At 39.0% G+C, this 25,955-nt stretch overlaps 1 protein-coding gene across 1 annotated transcript in view; it reads right to left on the bottom strand.

Moving 5' to 3' along the window:
* The window catches only part of LOC133244191 (mitochondrial adenyl nucleotide antiporter SLC25A24), a 58,394-nt gene that overhangs the window by 4,634 nt on the left and 27,805 nt on the right, over positions 1–25,955 (bottom strand). The window contains exons 5-8 of the mRNA XM_061411005.1: positions 25,567–25,725; positions 22,745–22,897; positions 16,636–16,743; positions 15,012–15,179 (exon numbers count right to left, since the gene is read on the bottom strand). Coding sequence (XP_061266989.1) covers positions 15,012–15,179; positions 16,636–16,743; positions 22,745–22,897; positions 25,567–25,725 — 588 coding nt within the window. The remainder of the gene's footprint in view (positions 1–15,011; positions 15,180–16,635; positions 16,744–22,744; positions 22,898–25,566; positions 25,726–25,955) is intronic.

Raw genomic sequence — 25,955 nt, 5'->3', positions numbered from 1 at the left:
AGTCTTCTCTGTTTATTCCATAATCCATTTTCTTCTCATGCTTAGGGCCATTATCATTCCCTATCTCTCAGGTCACACTATATTTTTAAAATTTTTTACTTATTTATTTTTATTTCTTCCTGTCTGTCTCTCCTTCTTCATTAGCTCTGTACCCCTCAAAATTTTATCACCTTATGAAGATTCTCTGGCAACATCAGGATCATAACAGGGTCCTGATTCAATAGGACTAGTATCTTTATAAGAAAAAAAACACCAGAGAATTCACTCACTCACTTTCTCTCCCTCTGGGAACATAGCAAGAAGACAGCAGTCTGCAAGCCAGTAAGACAGCCTCCCCATAAACCAAATAAGCCAGAACCTTGATCTTGGATTTCTAGCCTCCAGAACTGTGAAAAAGTAATTTCTATTGTTTAACCCACCGAGTCTCTGGGTTTTTTTGTTTGTTTGTTTTGTTTCTTGGTTTTTGGGTTTGTTTGTTTGTTTGTTTGTTTTGCCATCCCGTACAGCTTGCAAGATCTTAGTTCCCCAATCAGGGATTGAACCTGGGGCCCTAGGCAGTGAGAGCGCAGAGTCCCAACCACTGGACCACCTCAGAATTCTTGGTATCTAGTATTTTGTTATGGCAGTCCAAACAAACTAGCACACTACCCAAAGCAATCTACATATTCAATGCAGTCACTATTCAAATTCCAATCATACTGTTTGAAGAAATAAAAAATAAAAATTCTAAAACTCAAATGGAATCTCAAGGGACCGCAGCTAGCCAAAATAACCTTGAAAAAGAACAAAGTTGGAGGCCTCACACTTCCTGATTTCAATATATACTACAAAGCAACAGTAATCAAAATAGTGCCATGCTGGCATAAAGACAGATACATAGATCAATTGAACAAAATAGAGAGCCCAGAAATAACTTCTCCACATTGGGCAAAAGACAGTCTCTTCTCAAATGGGAAAACTGGATATCTATAAGAAGAAAAATAAAGTTGGACCCTTATCTTACAACATACACAAAAAACTAACTCAAAATAAATTAAAGGTCTAAACATAAGAGCTAACAGTATACAATTCCTAGGAGAAAACTCAGGGTAATAAAATCTTTAGGCCATTGGATTTGGCAACAATTTCTTGGATATGATACTAAAAGCACAGGCAGCAAAAGCAAAAATAGACAAATGGATTTCATCAACTTAAAAACTTCTGCACATCAAAGGAAACGAGAGAGAAAAACAAGGCAACCTATGGAATGGGAGAATATATTTGCAAACCATATATCTGATAAGTAGTTAATATCCAAAATATATAAAGAACTTCTACAACTAAACAACAATTTTAAAAACCTAATTAAAAACTGGGCAAAAGACTTGAATAGACATTTCTCCAAAAAAATAAATAGATGGACAACAAACATATTAAAAGATCCTCAACATCACTCATCATCAGAGAAATGCAGGTCAAAAGCACAATGAGATATTGTTTCACAACTGTTGGGATAGATATTATCAAAAAACCAGAAACTAACAAATATTAGTGAGTATGTAGAAAAGTACACTGTTAGTGGGAATGGAAAAGGGTGCAGTGGTCACAGGACTGGAAAAGGTCAGTTTTCATTCCAATACCAAAGAAAGGCAATGCCAAAGAATGTTCAAACTACTGCACAATTGCACTCATCTCACATGCTAGCAAAATAATGCTCAAAATTCTCCAAGCTAGGCTTCAACAGTACACAAACCAAGAACGTCCCAAGTACAAGCTAGATTTAGAAAAGGCAGAGGAACCAGAGATCAAATTGCCAACATCCATTGGATCATCAAAAAAGCAAGATAATTCCAGAAAAACATCTATTTCTGCTTCATTGACTATGGTAATGCCTTTAACTGTGTGAATCACAACACACTGTGGAAAATTCTTCAAGAGATGGGAATATCAGACTACCTTAACTGCCTCCTGAGAAATCTATATGCAGGTCAAGAAGCAACAGTTAGAACTGGACATGGAACAACAGACTGGTTCCAAATTGGGAAAGGAGTACACCAAGCCTGTATATTGTCAACCTGCTCATTTAACTTATATGCAGAGTGCATCGTGTGAACTGCTGGGTTGGATGAAGCACAAGCTTCAAGACTGCTGGGAGAAATAGCAATAACCTCAGATATGCAGATGACACCACCCTTATGGCTGAAAGCGAAGAGGAACTAAAGAGCCTCTTGATGAGGGTGAAAGAGGAGAGTGAAAAAACTGGCTTAAAACTCCACATTCTAAAAACTAAGATCATGGTATCCGGTCCCATCATTTCATGGCAAATAGATGGGGAAACAATGGAAACAGTGGCAGACTTTATTTTCTTGGGCTCCAAAATCACTGAAGATGGTGACTGCAGCCATGAAATTAAAAGATGCTTGCTCCTTGGAAGGAAAGCTTTGACCAACCTAGACAGCATATTGAAAAGGAGAGACATTATTTTGCTGACAAAGGTCCATCTAGTCAAAGCTATGGTTTTTCCAGTAGTCATGTATGGATGTGAGAGTTGGACCACTAAGAAAGCTAAGCATGAAAGAATTGGTGTTTTTGAACTGTGGTATTTTGAACTCTTGAGAGTCCCTTGGAGTGCAAGGAGATCCAACCAGTCAATTTTAAGAAATCAGTCCCAAATATTCATTGGAAGGACTGATGCTGAAGCTGAAACTCCAATACTTTGGCCACCTGATGTGAGGAACTGACTCATTGGAAAAGACTCTTATTCTGGGAAAGATTGAAGGCAGGAGAAGGGGATAACAAAGGATGAGACTGTTGGATGGCATCACTGACTCCATGGAAATGAGTTTGAGCAAGCTCCAGGAGTTGCTGATGGACAGGGAAGCCTGGTGTGCTGCAGTTCACGGGGTCCCAGAGAGTCAGACACGACTGAGTGACTGAACTGACAAAAAGCTTAACATGGAATTACTATATGACCCAGCAATTCTACTGGTAGGAATATACCCAAATGAACTGAAATCAGGGACTTGAAGAGATATTTGTATCCCTTTTTCTCAAAAGGGGAAATTATCCTTGAAATTAATTCAACCCCTCAACAATGGATGGCATTCCAAGTTCCTCAACCTTGTCAGCAGTTTTTGCCCTTAAGACAAGCTCGGAAGGTAACAGAAACTTGAAACTCAAAGAAGTCCCTGAGTGACTTGGCAAAATCCACAACCCACATTGGGCAGATTTATCTGAGTCCCCCAGTTCAAATTCAAATACACCATGGTAAGCCTGTTCCTAACATCAAACAATGTCCTTTAAGTCCTGAGGCCTTAGCAAGAATTCAACCAATCATACAGGAATATAAGACACAAGACCTCATAGTTCCCTGCACTAGTCTCTGTACTATACCCATTCTCCCTATTAAGAAATCCCACAAAGAAGAATGGAGATTTGCCCAAGATTTGGGAGCTACTCGTAACACTGTCATTAACTGCTATCCAGTTGCCCTTGACCTTCATGCTCTTTTAATGGCAATTCCTACAGAGAGTAGTTTTTCACCATAATTGATCTCTGTAGCACCTTTTTCAGCATCTCTGTGGATTGTGAAAGTCAAATGTTATATGCTTTCATGTGGGAAGGACAATACACCTGGACATGTCAGAAGTCTAGACTGAAAGCCCTACTTTTTACAGATACTAAAAGCAGATTTAGCATCTGTCATTTTCCCATAAGTGCCCACCCTTTGCGATATGTTGATGACCTTCTTTTCTTCTCTTCCAAGGAAGCAAGTGAGCAAGCCAGCATCATCTCCTCAAGCTGTTAGCAACTGAATGTCATGAAGGTCTCCAAAGAGAAATTACAACTTGTTCAAACACAGGTCAAATACCTAAGATACCTGATCTCAGATAAAGGACTCCTTTTAGAACCTATTAGGATTCAAAGTGTCTTAAATTTCCCACAGCCACAGACCAAAAGACAACTTTAAAACATCTGGAGGGGGCGGTCCTAAGATAGCGGAGGAATAGGATAGGGAGACCACTTTCTCTTCCACAAATTCATCGAAAGATCATTTGAACACTGAGCAAATTCCACAAAAAAACTTCTGAATGCTGGCGGAGGACACCAGGCATCCAGAAAGGCAGCCCATTCTCTTCGAAAGGAGGTAGGACAAAATATAAAAGATAAAGTGAAAGTGATGTTGCTCAGTCGTGTCCAACTCTTTGAGACCCCATGGACACCAGGCTCCTCCGTCCATGGGATTTTCTAGGCAAGAGTACTGGAGTGGGTTGCCATTTCCTTCTCCAGGGAATCTTCCTGACCCAGGGATCGAACCCAGGTCTCCTGCATTATAGACAGACGATTTACCATCTGAGCCACCAGGGAAGTCCATAAAAGATAAAAAGAGAGACAAAAGAGTTAGGGACAGAGACCTGACCCAGGGAGGGAGTTATAAAGGAGGAGAAGTTTCCAAACACCAGGAAACCCTCTCACTGGCAGGTCTGTGGGGAATTTTGGAATCTCAGAGGGCAACATAAATGGGAAGAAAAAAAAAAGCCACAGATTATGTGCCTAACCACAACTCCCAGCAGAGAAGTAGCTCAGACGCTTGCATCCACCAGCAGCAAGTGGGGGCTGAACAGGAAGGCACGGGCTGCATTGCTTAGGGTAAGGACCAGGCCTGAATGCCCTGAGGATAATCTGAGGGAGCTAATGTGAGATAGCAACCCAAACTGTGAGATAGCAAGAAAGAGAGAGAAAAGAGAGAGAGAGAGAACTTTCCCATGAAAAGCTCTAACCTAAGGCACTGCCGGGCCGGCTCACAGAACAAAGGACTGAGCTAATACCAGAAGAGAGCTAGCCAGATGCGGACCAGCCTATCCCGCGCTGGAGGCAGAGAGGCAGGCGGGGACACCCAGAGCCAGAAGGCAAGGGGCAATCTCAGCCCCAGGGACAGCATCCTCTACCAAACTGCGAGTAGGCTCCCAGTTGCTAACCAAGTCTTCCTGGGATCCTGGATGGTTGACATCTGCCAGGAGGGCCGCAGCCAGAGATCAGCTCCCCAGAGGAGACACACAGCACACCTGAGATGACGCTTCCACTGCACACCCAGGAAACCAAGCAGCTGGGACCGGGGAGGTGATAAGATGCACCCCCGACCTAGGGAGAGTGTGCTCGCCGAGCACCTGGTTGCCTGAGTTGGTTGCACCTGGGAAGGGCACAAAACTCAGGCCCAACCAAGTCTGTGCCTTTGTGGAGTACCCAAGAACCTGAATTTGAGCAGCTTAGACCTGGGAAGTGCACGCAACCCAGGGCCCGCTTTAGACAGTTCCCCTGCAGAGCAACCTGGAGCCTGAGCAGTGTTGACTGGGAAAGCACACACACCAAGAGCAGGGGCCAACCCAGTGTGGCCGAGACACGGAGAGCACTCCCTACACGTGCCACTGATATTTGTTTGCAGTATTCCTCCCCACCGACAGCACAACTGAACAAGTGAGCCTAAATAAGTGACCACCTTCACCACCTTGTGTCAGGGTGGAAATTAGACACTGTAGAGACTTGCAAACAGAGGAAGCCAAAATAAGCAAAGAAGAGGGAAGTGACAGGTGCAACAGATTAAAACCCTGTAGTTAGCACCAAATACATTGGAAAGGGCCTATAGACCTGGAGAAGAAGTATAACCTGGAAAAAGGAACCATCTGAAACTGAACTGACCCCACACTGCCCTCAACAGTTTCAGAGAAATTCCTAGATATATTTTATTATTATCATCTAAAAATTTTTTTTAATTTTTAAGATCATTATTACTCCTTTAATTTTCACTTTTATAACCTACTATTACCTTGCAAAAATAAAAAAACCCTATTTTTAAAACAAATTTCATATTTTTAAAATAATTTTTGTGATTTTGCTTTGCTTTTTAATATTAAATTTTTGAGAGTCTAACCTCTACTCTAGATTTTTAATCGTTGCTTTTTGGTATTGGTTATCAATTTTGTACCTTTAAGAATCCAATCTTCAGTACCCATTTTTACTTAGGAGTGTGATTACTGGCTTGATTGCCCTCTCCCCCTTTTGACTCTCTGTTTTCTCCCCCAGGTCTTCTCTATCTCCTCCCTCCCCCTTCTCTTCTCTACCCAACTCTCTGAATCTCTTTGGGTACTCTGGGCTGTGGAGAACACTTAGAAAACTGATTATGGGCTAGATCTGTCTCGCTCCTTTTGATTCCCCCTCTTCTCCTCCTGGTCACCTCTATCTCCTTTCTCCCTCTTCTCTTCTCTGTGTAACTCTGTGAACCTCTCTGAATGTTCTAGACTGTGGAGAGCATATAGGGAATTGATTACTGGCTAGATTGCTCTCTCCTCTTTTGATTCCCCCTCTTTTCCTTCAGGTCACCTCTATCTCCCTCCTTCCTCTTCTCTTCTCCATGTAACTCTGTGAACCTCTCTGGGTGTCCCCCACTGTGGAGAATCTTTTCTCAATTAACCTAGATGTTTTATCATCAGTGCATTATGGATAGAGAAGTCTTGAGGCTACTTTAAGAATAATATTGAAAACCAGAGGTTGGAGGCTTAAATCCAAAGCTTTAGAACACCAGAAAACTCCTGACTCCAGGGAACATTAATTGACAAGAGCTCATCCAAAAGCTTCCATACCTACACTGAAACCAAGCTCCACCCAAGAACCAACAAGTTTCAGAGCAAGACATACCAAGCCAATTCTGCAATAACGCAGGAACATAACCCTAAGCATTAAAATACAGGGGGCCAAAAGTCACACCAAACCCATAGACACCTCAAAACTCACTACTGGACACTTCATTGCATTCCAGAGAAAAGAGATCCAGCTCTACCCACCAGAACACCGACACAAGCTTCCCTAACCAGGAAACCTTGACAAGCCACTCGTCCAACCCCACCACAAGGAGGAACCTCCACAATAAAGAGGAACCACAAACTTCCAGCATTCAGAAAGGCCACCCCAAACACAGTGATCTAAACAAGATGAAAAGGCAGAGAAATATTCAGCAGGTAAAGGAACAGATAAATGCCCACCAAATCAAACAAAAAAGGAGGAGATAGGGAGTCTAAATGTAAAAGAATTCAGAATAATGATAGCAAAAATGATCCAAAATCTTGAAAACAAAATGGATTTACAGATAAATAGTCTGGAGACAAGGACTGAGAAGACGCAAGAAATATTTAACAAGGACCTATAAGAAATAAAAAAAGAGTCAATCAATAATGAATAATGCAATAAATGAGATCAAAAACACTCTGGAGAGAACCAACAGTAGAATAATGGAGGTAGAAGATAAAATGGTGGAAATAAATGAAGCAGAGAAGAAAAAAGAATTAAAACAAATGAGGACTACCTCACAGGCCTCTGGGACAATGTTAAACGCCCCAACATTTGAATCATAGGAGTCCCAGAAGAAGACAAAAAGAAAGGCCATGAGAAAATACTTGAGGAGATAATAGTTAAAAACTTCCCTATAATGGGGAAGGAAATAGCCACCCAAGTCCAAGAAATCCAGACAGTCCCAAACAGGATAAACCCAAGGTGAAACACCCCAAGACACATATTAATCAAATTAACAAAGATCAAACACAAAGAACAAATATTAAAAGCAGCAAGGGAAAAACAATAAATAACACACAAGGGGATTCCCATAAGGACAACAGCTGATCTTTCAATAGAAACTCTTCAGGCCAGAAGGAATTGGCAGGACATACTTAAGGTGATGAAAGAGAAAAACCCACAGCCCAGATTACTGTACCCAGCAAAGATCTCATTCAAATATGAAGGAGAAATCAAAAGCTTTACAGACAAGTAAAAGCTGAGAGAAATCAGCACAACTAAAACAGTTCTTCAACAAATGCTAAAGGATCTTCTCTAGACAGGAAACACAGAAAAGGTGTATAAAATCAAACCCAAAACAATAAAGTAAATGGCAACAGGATCATACTTATCAATGCCCCAACCAAAAGAAAAAGACTGGCTGAATAGATACAAAAATAAGACTCCTATACACGCTGTTGACAAGAGACCCACCTCAAAAAAAGGGACACATACAGACTGAAAGTGAAGGGCTGGAAAAACATATTTCATGAAAATGGAGACCAAAAGAAAGCAGGATTAGCAATACTCATATAAGATAAAATAGACTTTGAAATAAAGGCTGTGACAGGAGACAAAGAAGGATCAATCCAAGAAGAAGATATAACAATTATAAATATATACGCACCCAATGTAAGAGCACTGCAATATGTAAGGCAAATGCTAACAAGCATGAAAGGGGAAATTAACAATAACACAATAATAGTGGGAGACTTTAATACCCCACTCACACCTATGGATAGATCAACTAAACAGAAAATTAACAAGGAAACACAAACTTTAAATGATACAATGGACCAGTTAGACCTAATTGATATCTATAGGACATTTCACCCCAAAACAATGAATTTCACCTTTTTCTCAAGTGTACACAGAACCTTCTCCAGGGTAGATCACATCATGGGCCATAAATCTAGTCTTGGTAAATGCAAAAAAACTGAAATCATTCCAAGCATCTTTTCTGATCACAATACTGTAAGATTAGATGTCAACTACAAGAAAAAAACTATTAAAAATACAAACATATGGAGGCTAAACAACACGCTTCTGAATAACCAACAAATCACAGAAGAAATCAAAATATGTATAGAAACGAATGAAAATGCAAACACAACAACCCAAAACCTATAGGATTCAGTAAAAGCAGTGCTAAGGGGAAGGTTCATAGCAATGCAAGCTTACCTCAAGAAACAAGAGAAAAATCAAATAAATAGCCTAATTCTACACTAAAGCAACTATAAAAGGAAGAAATGAAGAACCCAAGGGTTAGCAGAAGGAAAGAAATCTTAAAAATTAGGGCAGAAATAAATGAAAAACAAACAAAGGAGACCATAGCAAAAATCAACCAAGTTAAAAGCTGGTTCTTTGAGAAGATAAATAAAAGAGACAAACCATTAGCCAGACTCATCAAGAAACAAGGGAGAAGAATCAAATCAACAAACTTAGAAATGAGAATGCAGAAATCACAACAGACAACACAGAAATACAAAGGATCATAAGAGACTACTATCAGCAACTATATGTCAATAAAATGGACAACTTGGAAGAAATGGACAAATTCTTAGAAAAGTATAACTTTCCAAAACTGAACCACGAAGAAGAAGAAAATCTTAACAGACTCATCACAAGCACGGAAATTGAAACTGTAATCAAAAATCTTCCAGCAAACAAAAGCCCAGGTCCAGACAGCTTCATAGCTGAATTCTACCAAAAATTTAGAGAAGAGCTAACACCTATCCTACACAAACACTTCCAGAAAATTGCAGAGGAAGGTAAACTTCCAAACTCATTCTATGAGGCCACCATCACCCTAATACCAAAACCTGACAAAGATGCCACAAAAAAAGAAAACCACAGGCCAATATCACTGGTGAACACAGACGCAAAAATCCTTAACAAAATTCTAGCAAACAGAATCCAACAACATATTAAAAAGATCATACATCATGACCAAGTGGGCTTTATCCCAGGGATGCAAGGATTCTTCAATATCTGCAAATCAATCAACATAATACACCACATTAACAAACTGAAAGATAAAAACCATATGATTATCTCAATAGATGCAGAGAAAGCCTTTGACAAAATTCAACATCCATTTATGACAAAAAACCCTCCAGAAAGCAGGCATAGAAGGAACATACCTCAACATAATAAAAGCCATATATGATAAACCCACAGGAAACATTATCCTCAATGGTAAAAAATTGAAAGCATTTCCCCTAAAATCAGGAACAAGACAAGGATGCACACTCTCACCACTACTATTCAACATAGTTTTGGAAGTTTTACCCACAGCAGTCAGAGAAGAAAAAGAAATAAAAGGAATCCAGATTGGAAAAGAAGCAAAACTCTCACTGTTTGCAGATGACATGATCCTCTACATAGAAAACCCTATCAATGAATATAGTAAAGTTGCAGAATATAAAATTAACACACAGAAATCCCTTGTATTCCTATACACTAACAATGAGAAAAGAGAAAGAGAAATTAAGGAAACAGTTCCATTCACCATTGCAACAAAAAGAATAAAACAGGAATAAATCTACCTAAAAAAACAAAAGATCTATATATAGAAAACTATAAAACACTGATGAAAGAAACCAAAGATGACACAAATAGATGGAGAAATATACCATGTTCATGGATTGGAAGAATCAATATAGTGAAAATGAGTATACTACCTAAAGCAATCTATAGATTCAATGCAATCCCTATCAAGCTACCAATGGTATTTTTCACAGAACTAGAACAAATAATTTCACAATTTGTATGGAAATACAAAAAACCTTGAATAGCCAAAGCAATCTTGAGAAAGAAGAATGGAACTGGAGGAATCAACCTGCCTGACTTCAGGCTCTACTACAAAGCCACAGTCATCAAGACAGTATGGTACTGGCACAAAGACAGAAATATAGATCAATGGAACAAAATAGAAAGCCAAGAGATAAATCCACATACCTGTGAACACCTTACCTTTGACAAAGGAGGCAAGAATATACAATGGAGAAAAGACAATCTCTTTAACAAGTGGTGCTAGAAAAACTGGTCAACCACTTGTAAAAGAATGAAACTAGAACACTTTCTAACACCATACACAAAAATAAACTCAAAATGGATTAAAGATCTAAATGTAAGACCAGAAACTATAACACTCTTAGAGGAAAACATAGGCAAAACACTCTCTGATATAAATCAAAGCAGGATCCTCTATGACCCACCTCCAAGAGTAATGGAAATAAAAGCAAAAATAAACAAATGGGACCTAATTAAACTTAAAAGTTTTTTCACAACAAAGGAAACTATAAGCAAGGTGAAAAGACAGCCTTCAGAATGGGAGAAAATAATAGCAAACAAAGCAACTGACAAAGAATTAATCTAAAAAATATACAAGCAACTCCTGCATCTCAATTCCAGAAAAATAAAGGACCAATCAAAAAATGGGCCAAGGAACTTGGCCAATGAGTCAACTCTTTGCACGAGGTGGCCAAAGTACTGGAGTTTCAGCTTTAGCATCATTCCTTCCAAAGAAATCCCAGGGCTGATCTCCTTCAGAATGCACTGGTTGGATCTCCTTGCAGTCCAAGGGATTCGTAAGAGTCTTCTCCAATACCACAGTTCAAAAGCATCAATTCTTTGGCGCTTAGCCTTCTTCACAGTCCAACTCTCACATGCATACATGACCACAGGAAAAACCATAGCCTTGACTAGATGGACCTTTGTTGGCAAAGTAATGTCTCTGCTTTTTAATATGCTATTTAAGTTGGTCATAACTTACTACTCAGACATTAAAAAGGATGCATTTGAATCAGTTCTGATGAGGTGGGTGAAACTGGAAACTATTATACAGAGTGAAGTCAGAAAGAAAAACACCAATACAGTATACTAACACATATATATGGAATTTAGAAAGATGGTAACAATGACCCTATATGTGAGACAGCAAAAGAGACACAGATGTAAAGAACAATCTTTTGGACTCTGTGGGAGAAGGTGAGGGTGGGATGATTTGAAAGAATAACATTGAAACATGTATATTATCATATGTGAAACATACTGCCAGTCCAGGTTTGATGCATGAAACAGGGTGCTCAGGGCTGGTGCACTGGGATGACCCTGAGGGATGGGATGGGGAGGGAGATAGGAGGGGGTTCAGGATGGGGAACACATGTACACCCATGGCTGATTCATGTCAATGTATGGCAAAATGCACCACAATATTGTAAAGAAACTAGCCTCCAATAAAAATAAATTAATTAATTAAAAAAAAAAGTCCACCAGCCTAAAATAAATAAATAAAACATCTTGAGCTGACCAAACACTTTTAGTTGCCCAGCCTCTTTATTCATTGCTCAAAGCTCAAAGACAAGATCCTCTAGAATAGGAAGAAAACATCTTTATGGCTCCAGAACCTGAGAAGTGGACTTTGTTGTCTCCTGCTTTAGGCCACTCTAATTATCAGCTTCCCCCTTTCTACCTCATGTACAAGAGCAGAGAAATGCATTAGGATTGCTCATTCAAAGGCACAGAGGTCAACACCAATCTCTTGGCTATGACACTCAACAATCGGACCTGTGGCCAGAGGTCTGCCTCCATGCATAACAGCTATTTCAGAAGCAGCAGCCTTTACAACATAACTGAGGAAATGGTTACTGTCTCTCCACTTATCATCTATGTTCCCCCATGCAACAGGAGGCTTGCTCAATTCTCATCACACTCAATACCTTTCTGCAAGCTGTCTTACCCCATATGAAATATCATTACTAACTTGTGACATAACCCTGCTACAACAAGCTCAACCTTGCAACTCTTCTCCCTTTACATAGTGGCAAAACTACTCATTACTGTCTGATCCTAACTGGTCAGTTATTAACCCTTAGCATGGCACCCCACTCCAGTACTCTTGCCTGGAAAATCCCATGGATGGAGGAGCCTGATAGGCTGCAGTCCATGGGGTCGCTAGGAGTCAGACAGGACTGTGCGACTTCACTTTCACTTTTCACTTTCATGCATTGGAGAAGGAAATGGCAACCCACTCCAGTATTCTTGCCTGGAGAATCCCAGGGACGGAGGAGCCTGGTGGGCTGCCGTCTCTGGGGTCGCACAGAGTCGGACACAACTGAAGCGACTTAGCAGCAGCAGCAGCAGCAGCAGCAGTGACTTACAACTTCCTTATGAGTCACCAAATCTGCCCAAGAGTCATTTCCTGAATATCTCCCTGTTGCTCAAATGTGGTCTAACTCTTTGACACTGACTCTTTGAAGTAAGCATTGGAGATTAAAAATTCTCCCCAACAAGGAACATGATTTTATGGCACAGGTCCATCCCAGTGATATGGGACAAAGCAAACCTCTAAGTTGTTTGGAAATGCTTTTAGAGAATGATCTTGATCAAAAGGGTGATATGTGAAATAAAATGGAGTCATTTATGTCAAGGGGTTTTAAAATGAAGCCAAAAGGCCATTCAAGAGTTAGACCTTATGTACGTCTCACCAGGTGGAACCATGAACTTAAGAACTGGGCCACACCACAGACAGTCCAAGGACTCTGCAAGAACACTGACAACTTGTCACAGTAATGAATTCTTATCTCCCTCCAGTGATAGCCTTAGCCATCAATCATGTTTCGCCAACTAAATTCTGCCTTCAGCTCCCTCTAAAATTCTTTGTAATGCAAACCTCCCTTCTTTGCCATTAAAAACCCCTTTTACTCCCTAGCAGACAATGTTGATATTGCTACCCAAATCTGGATGCACTGAATTGCAATTCTTTGATCCCAAATAAATGATTTGTGTTTGATTATTTCCTGCTAGGTTTCTTCAGGCTGGCAAGTACAAAGAATAAATCTGTGCTACTCACACATCAGTCTCTTGGCTTTATCAATATGAAATTTTTACAAACCAAAGAAAATATGCCATTTTTGCTTATTATCTCTCTCTTCAAAATCCCTAGTATCATCTTCCAAGCTGAACAACTACATCTGTAATAATTTTTTTTAAGTATAACTAATTTACAATGTTGCGTTAGCTTCAGGTATACAACAAAGTGATTCAGTTATACAGTCTTTTTTTTCAGATTATTTTCCATTATAGGTTATTATAAGACATCAAATATAGTTTCCTGTGTTATACAGTAGCTCAGTGGTAAATAATCCCCCTGCCAGTGCAGGAGACATGGGTTTGATCCCTGGATTGGGAAGATCCCCTGGAGAAGGAAGTGGCAACCCATTCCAGTATTCTTGCCTGGGAAATCCCATGGGTAGAGGAGCCTGGCAGGCTAAAGTCCATTGGGTGGCAAACAGTGAGACACTACTTAGCAACTAAACAAAACAAGGTCCATCCATCTTGCTGCAAATGACATTATTTCATTTTTTTATGGCTGAGTTTCCACTGTGTATAAATACATATTCTTTATCCATTCCTCTGTTACTGGACTTTAGGTAGCTTCCATGTCTTGGCTAAATAGTGCTGATATGAACACTGAGGTGCATGTATCTTTTCAAATTAAAGTTTTCTCTGGATACACACCCAGGAATGGAACTGCAGAAGCATATGGTAGCTCTATTTTTATTTTTTAAGGAACTTTCATACTGTTTTTCCATAATGGTTGTACCAACTAACATTCCTACCAACAGTGTACAAGGATTCCCTTTTTTCCACACTGTGTCCAGCATTTATTACTTTTAGACTTTTTAATGATGGCCAACTGACTGCTGTGAGGTGATACTTCACTGTAGCTTTGATCTGCACTTCCCTAATAATTCGTGATATTGAGCATATTTTCATGTGCCTGTTGACCACCTATATGTCTTCTTGGGAGAAATGTTTGTTGAGGCCTTTTGCTGATTTTTTTAATTAGGTTGTTTCTTGATATTAAGCTGTTTGTGAATTTTGGAAATTAACCCCTCACTGGTAGCACTGTTTGCAAATATTCTATCCTAGTCTACATGTAGTCTTTTCATGTTGTTTATGGCTTCCTTTGTTGAGCAAAAGCTTTTTAAGTTTAATTAGGTTCCATTTATTTATTTTTGTTTTTATTTCCCTTACTCTAGGAGATAGGTCCAAAAAGATACTTCTGTGATTTATGTTGAAGACTTGTTCTGCCTATGTTTTCCTCTAGGAGTTTTATGGTATCCAGCCTTAGCACTTTAATCTATTTTTATTTTATTTTTGTATATGGTATTAGAGAATTAAACAACTATATCTGAATGTGAGTCTATTATCTTCATTAATAGAAATAATTAACAGGGAAATCTAATACAAAAGATCACAGGCATATGGGGTCTCAGAAAGATCAAAGAATACACCCTTGAATTTACTTTCGTTTACAAACTGTTTCCTGGCAGACATGTACTTCTCCATATAAAGTCAAATTCTAACAATGAGAACTACTTAACTATATTGTTGGATTCAAAAGATTGCTACAAACTCACCTCATATACAGCAAGATCTATACCTGCATAAGGTATGATGCCTAATAAATTGGGAACATAACCTTTGTAAAAAGCTCCCATGCCTTCATATTTCAATATCTTCTTGGCACAATCAAACATTCCAGAGTATTGTCCAGTTTTGCCTACAGCCAGCCTGGTTTTCAGAACCTGGTTATGAAAGAATATAACAAATACTATTATTCACACTAATGCTATCATCATAGAATTTGAAAGAAGTAATTTTACAGAGAACAAATACCTAGCATATATTGTCACTCAAATGACTGTCCAATTTGTTGATGTGTAAGAAACTCTTACACAGTATCTCTCTTGAGGGTCTAAGACCAGAGACAAGAAGATGCTTTAGTTTAAATAGAATCTGAATTAGGGAGTGGCAGAGGAAACAGAGATAATCTATTGATATCTTAACAAAACTGTGACAAATTAGATATGGAGGAAGGGGGAAGGATGACTCAAGAGTTTCTAGCATGGAACTCAGGATGTGGCCAGCAGGATAGAGGGAAGGTGATGCTATTAACTGAGGTGGAGGATGTAAGAGGAAGCTTAGATATTAATTAGGATATCTTTTGAGGGATGTGTGGAGTAATATGAACAATAATATTAAGATGCTTGAAAGGAAAGCTATATTAACATACATACCATAAAGATGAAAATTAACGGTATTTCTTAGGTCTTTTCAGTTATTAAAAAACCCTTTGTCATATCAATAGATATCCACATCTGTAATATTATTTTTACCCTAAAGGAGGAGTTGGTGAACTTTTTCTATAAAGTGAATATTTTAGTTTCTGCAGGACTAAAATACCAGGTCTCTGAGGCAAATTCTTTGGTTTTGTATTTTGTTGTTTTGTTTTTTAAACCACCTTTGAAAGGTAAAAATGCAAAAACCAAAAAAAAGGCTGTACAAAATAGTTCACAGATCCATGGTTTGCTAATCTATGCTCTATTGGAAGGATGTCCAGTTAGGATTACCATCACCTAATCTAATTCTAAGGTTCCATTATAAAATTTATGGTACAGAAACTCTTTAGAGAGAATTGGGTGTTCTAATTCTTACTAACACTATTGCAACCAGCCTTCAAGATAAACCCCAACTCTCCCAGCCTCCTGGTATTTATACCATATGTATCCCCTTCCACAGTCTACCAGGGGCAGTCTGTGCAACCTACAAAGTAGAGCAGATATGACCAAAGAGTGCACTTTCCATCTTGGGTGTTCTCTTTGATAACTGATTTGGAAAAAAATACAGCTACCATGTTATAAGGATACACAGCATCCTATGGAGAGGCCCATGCAATAAGGAACTGATATCTTCAACCAATAGCTATGGAGCCCTGGCAATACACACATGAATAAACTTAAGAGGAAGTCCATCCCCCATTGATACCTGCAGGGACTGCAGCCCTGGCTGACACCCTGACTGCAGGTTGTGAGAAATCCTGAACCAGAGGCCAGACTCCTGACCCCACAGAAACTGTGACCCCACAGAAACAGTTTAAATGATAAATATGTTTTAAACTGTTAATTTTGGGATAACCTATTATGCAGCAATAGATAAAAATACAAACACCATTAATACAAAAGACTTCACAACAGTACTTACCTCCATAGGATAAATAAAAGTCTGTGCAGTTGCTCCAGCCATGGAACCAGATACAAATCTCTCAAAGGTTCCTATTTTCTGTCCTTCCTCAGTAAGCAACTTCTTGTACTGTGTAAATGAAGTTTTAAATGTGCATTAATATTTGCTATACAATGAACTGCGTTCTTCCCCTCTTTCTCCCTCCCACCCCCCACCCCAGATTCATATTTTGAAACTGCATTAACCTCCAATGCATGGTATCTGGAGATGGCGCCTTTGGGAGAAATTATGGTCTGATCATGAGATTGGGCCCTCATGACAGGGTTAATGTTCTTACAAGAGACATCAGAGAGCTCTTTACCTTTCTCCCACATACATGTTCAATCTCATCCTCCCTCCCTCCCCTTCACTTTTCTCTGCCTCTTCCTTTCTGTCTATCTCCCCCCTCACCCAACACGCATACACCAAAGAAAGGCCATGTGCACAGACAGTGAAAGGGTGGCCATCTGCAAGCCAAAATGACAGCCCTCACCAGAAACCGAAGCACCTTGATGACAGATTCCCCAGCTCTAGAACCATGAGAAATAAACTTCCATTCTTTAAACCACCCAGCATATGGTGCTCTGTTATGGCAGCCCAAGCTAAGACAAAATACCAAAATACAAATCAGCTCCTAGAAACCAATTAATTGACAATGCGATGTTTCTCAAAATGCACACACTGCATTAACAGTATCTAACAGAAAAGCAAGGCTTGAATGCCAATAGACTCATTTACTGGAGAGTGATTTTCAAGTTAGAATTCCACAAAACACAGATGGTCCACAGAGGTGACCCTGTAGCTCCTTTGCTGAAACAGAATCACAGCATTCTTCTCCAAATGCATAGGTTAGTAAAGTCTCACAGCTTTTAGATACTGTCCCCATGGTTTTCACCAGTACAAATAAATCAGTAACAAACACATAATAAAACAACTTAGAAAAAACAGTTTTTGTAGATAATACGTATGATTACACTAACAAAACAACCCCAGACCCCACCAGTATTGGCCCACCAGTACTAAAGCAAGTGACAAGGCTCATCCGGCCATGGGTGGAAGTCTGGCACAAGTGCAGCCAAAATATTGATGGGGCAGGATGTTAATATCATGGGCTCCAAAGGCAGGCAGACCTGAACAGGAACCCTGAACATACAACTATATGGCTCTGAGTAAGTTCACAAACATACCCAAACTGCAGGTGCCTCATCTGTGATAACAATACCTATACCAAATGGGGTTGTTGAAAGAATTATTAGGTAACACATATAACACAGCACAGTGCTGGGCAAATGTTCAATAAACATTGTTGTTGTTATTACTATTATTATCATTATCATCTTTATACAGCTTGGAGAGAAAACCTCTGCCCAAATTAGACTGTGGTTAGAAGCCAAGCAAATCAGATTCTTTCTCCTAGAATTGTGACATGGGTCTACACATGTAATTAGGCACTGATACCAGAGGGAGAAATGGACAACGTGACAAAGAAGCAGACACACGGAGAAGGGACAGGTCAGCGAGGTTCCACTTCTGCACTCCCTAAGGTTCCTCCCCTTAATGCTCCAGGCATCCCCACAGTGACCCCTACCGCCACCCCGACCTGGCTTTCCTGAGCCAGCCAGAGTTCAATTCCTTAAAATCAGAAGAACTTAGTGCAAAATTACAGGAATACTTTGTCCTAGTAAAGTTGTGCTTCTCTGCTCATGATAAAAATTGAATACAATTTCAAAAAGTTCCCCAAATGGCAGATATCTGCCTCCCCCAAAAGTCAATGTTTCTATGGGCTCTATTTCTTGAACTACATCATAATGTTAATAACCAAAACTCCTCTTCTGCATAGGCCCTATTAATTTCCCTGCATGTTAGATCATCACAATCATTAAACACAATTTATCGACAACCATCCTGCATATGAATAGGAACCTTGAAGACATATCTTTTACATACTGTACCCCAACCCAAAGCACCCATCAAAAGGACTCAGTAAATACTTAGTGCCTGGTAGAGAATAAATATTTTAAGAGTACGGGTTTGGGGCTTTTGCACCCCAAAACATACCATGCACAAAGGGAAGAGTTGAGGACAGAGATACAGGGTTAGGCAAAGTGACAAGGGCTTAACCCTATGTCACCAAGCTTAGTTTCTACCCCAGGGATGTGGTGTCAGGTGACAGAGGCTTTAAGAGGCTTGCTCAAGGCCACAGAATTTGACTTTTTCAAAGGAGGTTTAGATGGGCTCTCAAAGCCATTCAAAACCTTTTCAGGATTTCAATTTATTTCCTTTCTTTCTTCCAATTTGTTTTTCTTTCCATCCACCCTATCCATGTCAACTCTCTCTCCATTTGTCAGAATATCTATTTCAACCTTCTCCATTCCATTCTCCTCCAGCTTCCAGTACCACTTCCTCCCTCATTCTAAAAAAAAAAAAAAAAAAGTCCTTTCTTGGGAACTCAAGAAAGAACAAAGAGGCCATCAGGCAAGGATATCTTGGTATTTTTGTCCACTTCCCGCAAAATCACCCACATTCACTTCTTCCTAAGCTGACATGAGAAGAGTTCTCCATGCAGTCAAAGGCAAATCCTGCCACAATCTGGATAACATTTCTTCCCCCGCCCTTCCACTCCTACCCGACACACATACTTTCCCTGAATACCTGCAACACTTATCTAACTGTCTCACTTATATTTTTTAACTTCCTTCTTTGTACTGACATGCTTCCTTCAGCCACAGGCATGCCATGAAAACAAAATATCAAAATCCAACATCCTTCCATTCTCACTCTCTCCCTTGTCTTTTCTCCTCCCTTTCATTGAAGGTAAATTCCTAACAAAGGTGTCTACTGTCCAGTTTTCTTCGCCTCCCATTCCCTTTAGCTCATCTCAATTGGTTTCTCACCTCACTACTTCTCTGAAACATTTATACCAAGTTTTCCTATCCCTGAGGTGATAAATCCTAAAAGATAAAACTTTTTATCATATTTCCTACCCTTCATGAAAGTCTCTTCTTCCTCTGACTCCTAGGCCATCACTTTCTATGAATTCCTTTCTGTCCCTTTGGCTGCTCCTTCTCAGTCTCCTTTGCAGGTTTCTCCTTCTACTTCTCCCTGGGCCTATCCCCAGAACTCTTCACATTCTGTAAGTCTTCTTGAGTGATCTATTCCAAAGCCTTCACCTCAATAACAACCTATCAGAGATCAAAGGTCCTATTGTCTACTCCTTCTACATGTTACAGAAAGAGCTAAAGCCCAGCCTGTGCAAAATGCAACCTATCATTTGATCTCAAGATTGATTCTTCTTGTCTTTTCTGCGTATTTGGTTGCTCAAGTTAGAAATCAGAAATCATTCTTGATTCTTCTTTTTCACCTCCACATCCACTCAGTGAGTTCTGTTGTTTCTATTTCCCCAAATACTTTTCAGTTCACATCAGTTTTTTGCCAATCACTGCAGCCACTGCCTTATACTGATACTCATCATTTCCTACCTGAATCCCTGAATTATTTCCTTAAATAGTCTTCCTGCCTCCAATAGAGCCTCACTCTCTTCCAACACCTCTACTTTCCAGGTTGATCTTACATGCAAATACACTCATTCCACTTCCCTACATAGGACACTTCAGTAATGTCCTCCCCACGGATAAAATCCAGACTCCCATCACATCTGGCTCCTGCCTATCTGTCCAGCCTGTTTTCATCAACATCTTCCTGGACATCCACTCCATGACACTTGAGCCCAGTGAAACTTCAGCTTCCTTAGTGAATGATGCTCTCCCATGCCTACATTTCTGTCCACGGGCTGCCACTTCTGTGCAAAATACCCATCTTTCCTTTCATCTTAATGAACTTAAGACTGAGAGCAACCTTGGGCTCCAAACCCAGCTCTGGCAGTTCTTTGTTTTCATTCATTCAACAGGGATTTTCCGGAACTGGGAATATACACTGAAAACAAATACTGCCTAAGGAAGCTCACAGTCCTGAATTCAATACTGAATTCTGATGAAAGTTCTAACAGAGGAAAACACAGGGAAGGTTTCCTGGAGGAAATAACTCTCCAGTAAAGTGCTGAATCATGTTTACCACCGTAAGACCTAGAGAAAGAGGAATGGGATGTGTGCGTGTGTGTCTGTGTGTGTGTGTCTGTGTGACTAGAAGGGGGGTGGTGGAGGGATGACTGTGAAGTACCCCTGGGATATCTAGGTGGAGGTGCACAGATATGCAGTGCACAGGTGGATGTGTAGGTACTAAGAGGAATAGAAAAATGCTAGAAGGGAAGGCAGTTAGAATACAGATGGCAGCTGAAACCATGAGAACACACCACGACACTGCCTCCCTGATTCTGATAAAATCACACTGTTATACCAGTGAGAACCAAAATGGACCACCACTTTATCCTCTGTTGATGTGTTTAAGACATCTACCTACCAGGCTGACACTATCCTTTTCTCCATTTTTCTAAACTGTTAGTTTTTCAATGAAACAAAACCTATTTGAATCCAGAAGGGAGCTAGCTAGGTACTCTGGGAAATTTGAGAATATGTATGGCATAATAGTTATCCCAAAGTAGTTTACAATTCACTGGGGAAAAGAATGGGTTGTCTATTATCCAATGGAAAACTGAATATTCCATAATATAGTATTCTAAGGAAGTCAGGCAGCTGAGGCATCAGTTTTGGTTGGGATGCTTAGGAAATGCTTCTAATAGGAAGCTGGACTTAACAGAGCCCTGAGGGATAAACAGACTTACACCAGGGAGAGAAAATAAACAGGCAAAACAGGACCCAGAGACCACCACAAGGACACTGCACCACCTTGCGCAGAGAGCTGTCTCCTGATCTCTAAGAAAAGTTATCATGCAGAAATTAGAATACTGTGAAGAGCACCCAGAAAGGAGTCTGGCTGGATGGAAGCAGAGGATGCCTGTTGGTGGTGTCCAAAGTCAAAATTAGCCACGTAGCATAAAGTGTAACACACATATCTGCTTACACTAATACAAACTTCTACAAATACTGACTTCCTGCCTACGGAATAATGGTTTTATTAATATACTTCAATATTTGTTTTAGGCTCTGGCTTTCCTATCATAAAATCCAGTATGTGGTCAGAATAACCTACAGGTATCTAAAATGTAAGCCCTAACTCATGATTTCATAGAGGGAAAATATCCTTCCCAATGACAGGCTATAATTTAAGTCATAGAGGCTAGATTTTTTTATTTTTTTCTTTGCTTCTCTATTTTTTAAGCCAAGAAAAGACTCCTCTAGACTTTGTAACCTTCTCAAGAGTATTCTGTTGCTTAAGAACTAAACACTAAAAAAAAAAACCAAATACTTTCAAAAATAATCAAAAATCTATTTGAAATAATACAACATATAAGGTGGAGTTAAATTTCAAGGTTCTTATTATCTATGGTTAACAATGACAAAAGAAATCATGGAAAGAATAATTTTGTGCATGCTTAACTAGACAACTCTGCTACGGACCATATAGAGAAGCCAATTCTAAAAATCCACTAGTGTATTTCCTTTTAACATCAAATTAACAGAAAGGTTAATTCAGAAGTAAATCACATTCATTCATTTACTCATTCACTCACTCATTCAACACTTATTGAAGACTTATCACATGCCAGGCTCTGTCCATGTGCTAGAGTGCATGGAGAAACAGCCAAGCCCCCAACTGATGGAGCTTTCATTCTAAATTCAACTCAGTTTTATAGCAATGTCAGATTACACAAAGGATCTGAACTTAAAAGTTTTCCTTCCAGATTCTGGATGGGGACACTTTCATAAAAACTTATGTTCATGTGCAACTTCTATTCTGAATTCAAAATGAGTAAGATAAAATCTTGCATTTCCTTTAAGAGCTACTTAGAAAACACAAAAACCTTTCTGATATAAGTAATATGAAATTCAGAATCCCAGAATTTAGTGTGGAATCTCTAAATTAATCTAATCTCCTGTAACAGAAATTCTTCATAGAGTATATGTGGAAAATTATCAGGTATTAAAATAATAATCTAATATTTTAGGTATTTTAATTGTTATTGAATCAGTTTGACTCCTCCTTGTTAACAAATTCCATAGATGATAACTATTACCTGTTCATATGCCCAGAACTTAACAGCTGTCTCAGGAGCAATTTTAATGACATTTGTACCATTTCCTCTCCAAAGCGAGCGGATACCTCCTTCTTTCACCATCTGTTGAAAGCCGCCATATATGTTCATTTTCGCTGATTTTGATCCATGGACCTAAAAATAAAGCAAAATGATATAAAATACTGTTGAGATACTATCATTACTATTTCTAAAGCAGCAATACAACCACTCTCTTTCCTTCAATACTATTTATTACTACAAAAAGATGTATTTGAAAATATAGAAGGTTGAGAAAATATATAATGGGAAGAACTATTACCACCATTGTAGAAGCCTGACTCTAAGAAAAATTGATATTCTCATTTTGGGAAAGCAGAGAAGACATGATCGAAATTAAAATCATGAACAACACTCATAAGATAATATGAACCAACTTAATACTTATTAGGCTATGAAACACCCTTTGGCATATGAGCAAGTTCAATGTAAGAAAAATTAGAAAAATATAGTGAAGGCAATATATTATTCCTCCCCTCTGAGAAATAAGACAGACATGAAATATAAATAGGACTGAAAACAATTTGGATATTATGTTTATCAGAACCATAGAGACTAGGATATACATAGCCTGACACCAAAAACAAAACCTGTACATTCCATGGCTTATCTTGAGGTATCATGTGTGAACTCTTGACCCCGAGACTATCAATAAATTACCTGACTCGTACTACCAATGTCATAGTTGTTTAAATAAACTAGACCCTATGCTTGCCTCTATCTAAAACTGATTACATATAATAAACCCCAAATAAAGAAGTCAGCTATCCTTTTTTGTTTTTATTTTGCATTGGGATATAGCCAATTAGCAATGTTGTGATAGTCTCAGGTGAACAGCAGAAGGAATCAGCCATACATTCACATGTATCCATTCTCCTCCAAATTCCCCTCCCATCCAGGCTTCTACATAACATCGAGCAGTTCCATGTGCTACCAGGAGCAGTAGGTCCTCATTGGCTTTCCATTTTAAATATAGCAGTGCGCCACACGTCCATCCCAAGCTCCCTAACTATCCCTTCCCTCTGGCAACCATAAGTTTGTTCTCTAAGCCTGTGAATCTCTTCTTGTTTTGTAAGCAAGCTCATTGTATAATTTCTTTTTAGATTCCACATTTAAGGGAAGTCATACAGTATATCTCCTTCTCTGTCAAAAGTCAGCTATTCTTCTGATTGTTTCAGCTTACACAAAATGAGTCACTACTACATTAAAAAAAAAAAAAAAAAGATCGGAGGGGCTGAAGATTAAACGTTAGCCACGAGGGCAGTATGTGATGTAGTCACAATAAAAACCCTCAACATCAAAGACTTAGGTGAGCTTCCTTGACCAGTGTGCAACTCTGTGCATGTTGTCACAGGCTGATGCCAAGAAATAACACACTGTGACTCTTCGGGGAGAAAACAACAGAAATTCTGCATTTGACTCTTCCATGGACTCAGCCCTATGTTCTTTGCTCCTTGGCTGATTGTAATCTGTATCTTTAGCTATAATAAACCATAACCATAAGTATAAAAGCTTAAAGTGAGTTCTGTGAATTACTGAATCCAAAGGTACTTTGAGAAACTTTCTGAACTTGTAGGAAATAAAGTCAAAATATATCCATTTTATTTTAAATAAACTGCACAGTAAAATATGACAAAGGAAAGATGAAAGCTTATTCAAAATTTCTCAGCCAATTTACTACCATTCCTAAAAACAAAAATACATGCTCTCTCCTTTCTCTTTAAAGTAGTATCATTACCCCTAAATATATTTTGAGATGTAGATATATTCTAGATGAATTCTCATTGAAAATATTGTCAGAAATCATTCTGTACAGAAATCTAAGGACAAATACAAAAGTACTGACCACAGGAACAATAATACAATTTTTAAAAAACCTTCTTAAAGCAACTACTATATTCTAGGGGGGTATTCCAGCCTACCAGGCATTTTCCCATAACTTACATTGTTTAATGTTTTTACCACTCTTGCTAGATAGTCTTGCTCCCATTCTAGAATGAAAGAAAATGAAGCCTCAGGGGTTTCAGGCAGTATGAGAAATATAGTCAAAAACACTCCATTCCTTGTCTAATTTGTTGTGAGGGAAAAGTTATTCAACTCTCTGAGCCAGATAATATGAGGATAAAATCCCCTGGCTGCATTATTAGATTAAATGGGTTACCATAATGAGCACCAACCAGCCAGGGTTACACTGCTAGTAAATAGCAAAGTCAATCTATAAAACCAGGTCACTTCTGCTAACCTCAGATTTAGAATAACTTTTTAAATTACATCCTTGTTCCAACAGTCTAGATTTCAGAAAAAAACCCTCTTTTAAGAAAGTACATAAAGTAGAAGGAAAATATAAGTAGTTTAAGGAGAGTACTACAACAATGGCCAGAGATTTTCCTTTCTAATTAAACATTTGAATAGGCACAGGATGCCAAGATTAAAAGTTCATCACACCTTCCTGGAGAAGAAAATGGCAACCCATTCCAGTATTCTTACCTGGAAAAGCCCACGGACAGAGGAACCTTGCAGGCTATAGTCCATAGGGTCACAAAGAGTCAGACACGACTGAGTGACTGAGCACATACATATGTACCAACAATTTAAAATAAATACTTACATGGACTGAATTTAGGATTAATAGCAATAAAAATGAGAGACTCCTTTTTAAAGGTATGATTATTACTGAGATATCTTTTATCTTTTTTCAAAGTACCACATTTCTCACTATTTCGGAATATTTTGGACGCACTTAGACACAAGGTCCTAAAGCTCACCTGCATCATGACTTTCAGACGATCCAGAGGGGCCGTGCTTGTCCGAGAGACGGCCCCGGCAACACCTCCTGCCAAAAGCTGCCTCCACCACTGTCCCGACTTTTTTTCATCTTCTGTGAATTCATCTGGAATAGTTAAACTATCTCCTATGTCAATACCCTGTTAAAATGGAAGAAAAATCCCCAGGCTCCTTCAATTAAAGATAGATCATTCCAGAAGGTTTGTTTCTTTGAGAGAAGAATTACGTGTTATTTTATAAAGATCAGTTTCAATCCTTAGAAAGTATTATACTGAACCAATCTGAGCATTTAGGATTATAAATTGCCTATTTACACTAAATAAAGTACAGTATCAGTCCACAAGAAATGAAAATTAACAGTAATTACAAA

The sequence above is a fragment of the Bos javanicus genome, chromosome 3, assembly GCF_032452875.1.
Source record: "Bos javanicus breed banteng chromosome 3, ARS-OSU_banteng_1.0, whole genome shotgun sequence".
Lineage (NCBI taxonomy): Eukaryota > Metazoa > Chordata > Mammalia > Artiodactyla > Bovidae > Bos > Bos javanicus.
Note: the sequence above shows the minus strand (reverse complement) of the source record. Positions and strands in the feature narration are given on the sequence as shown.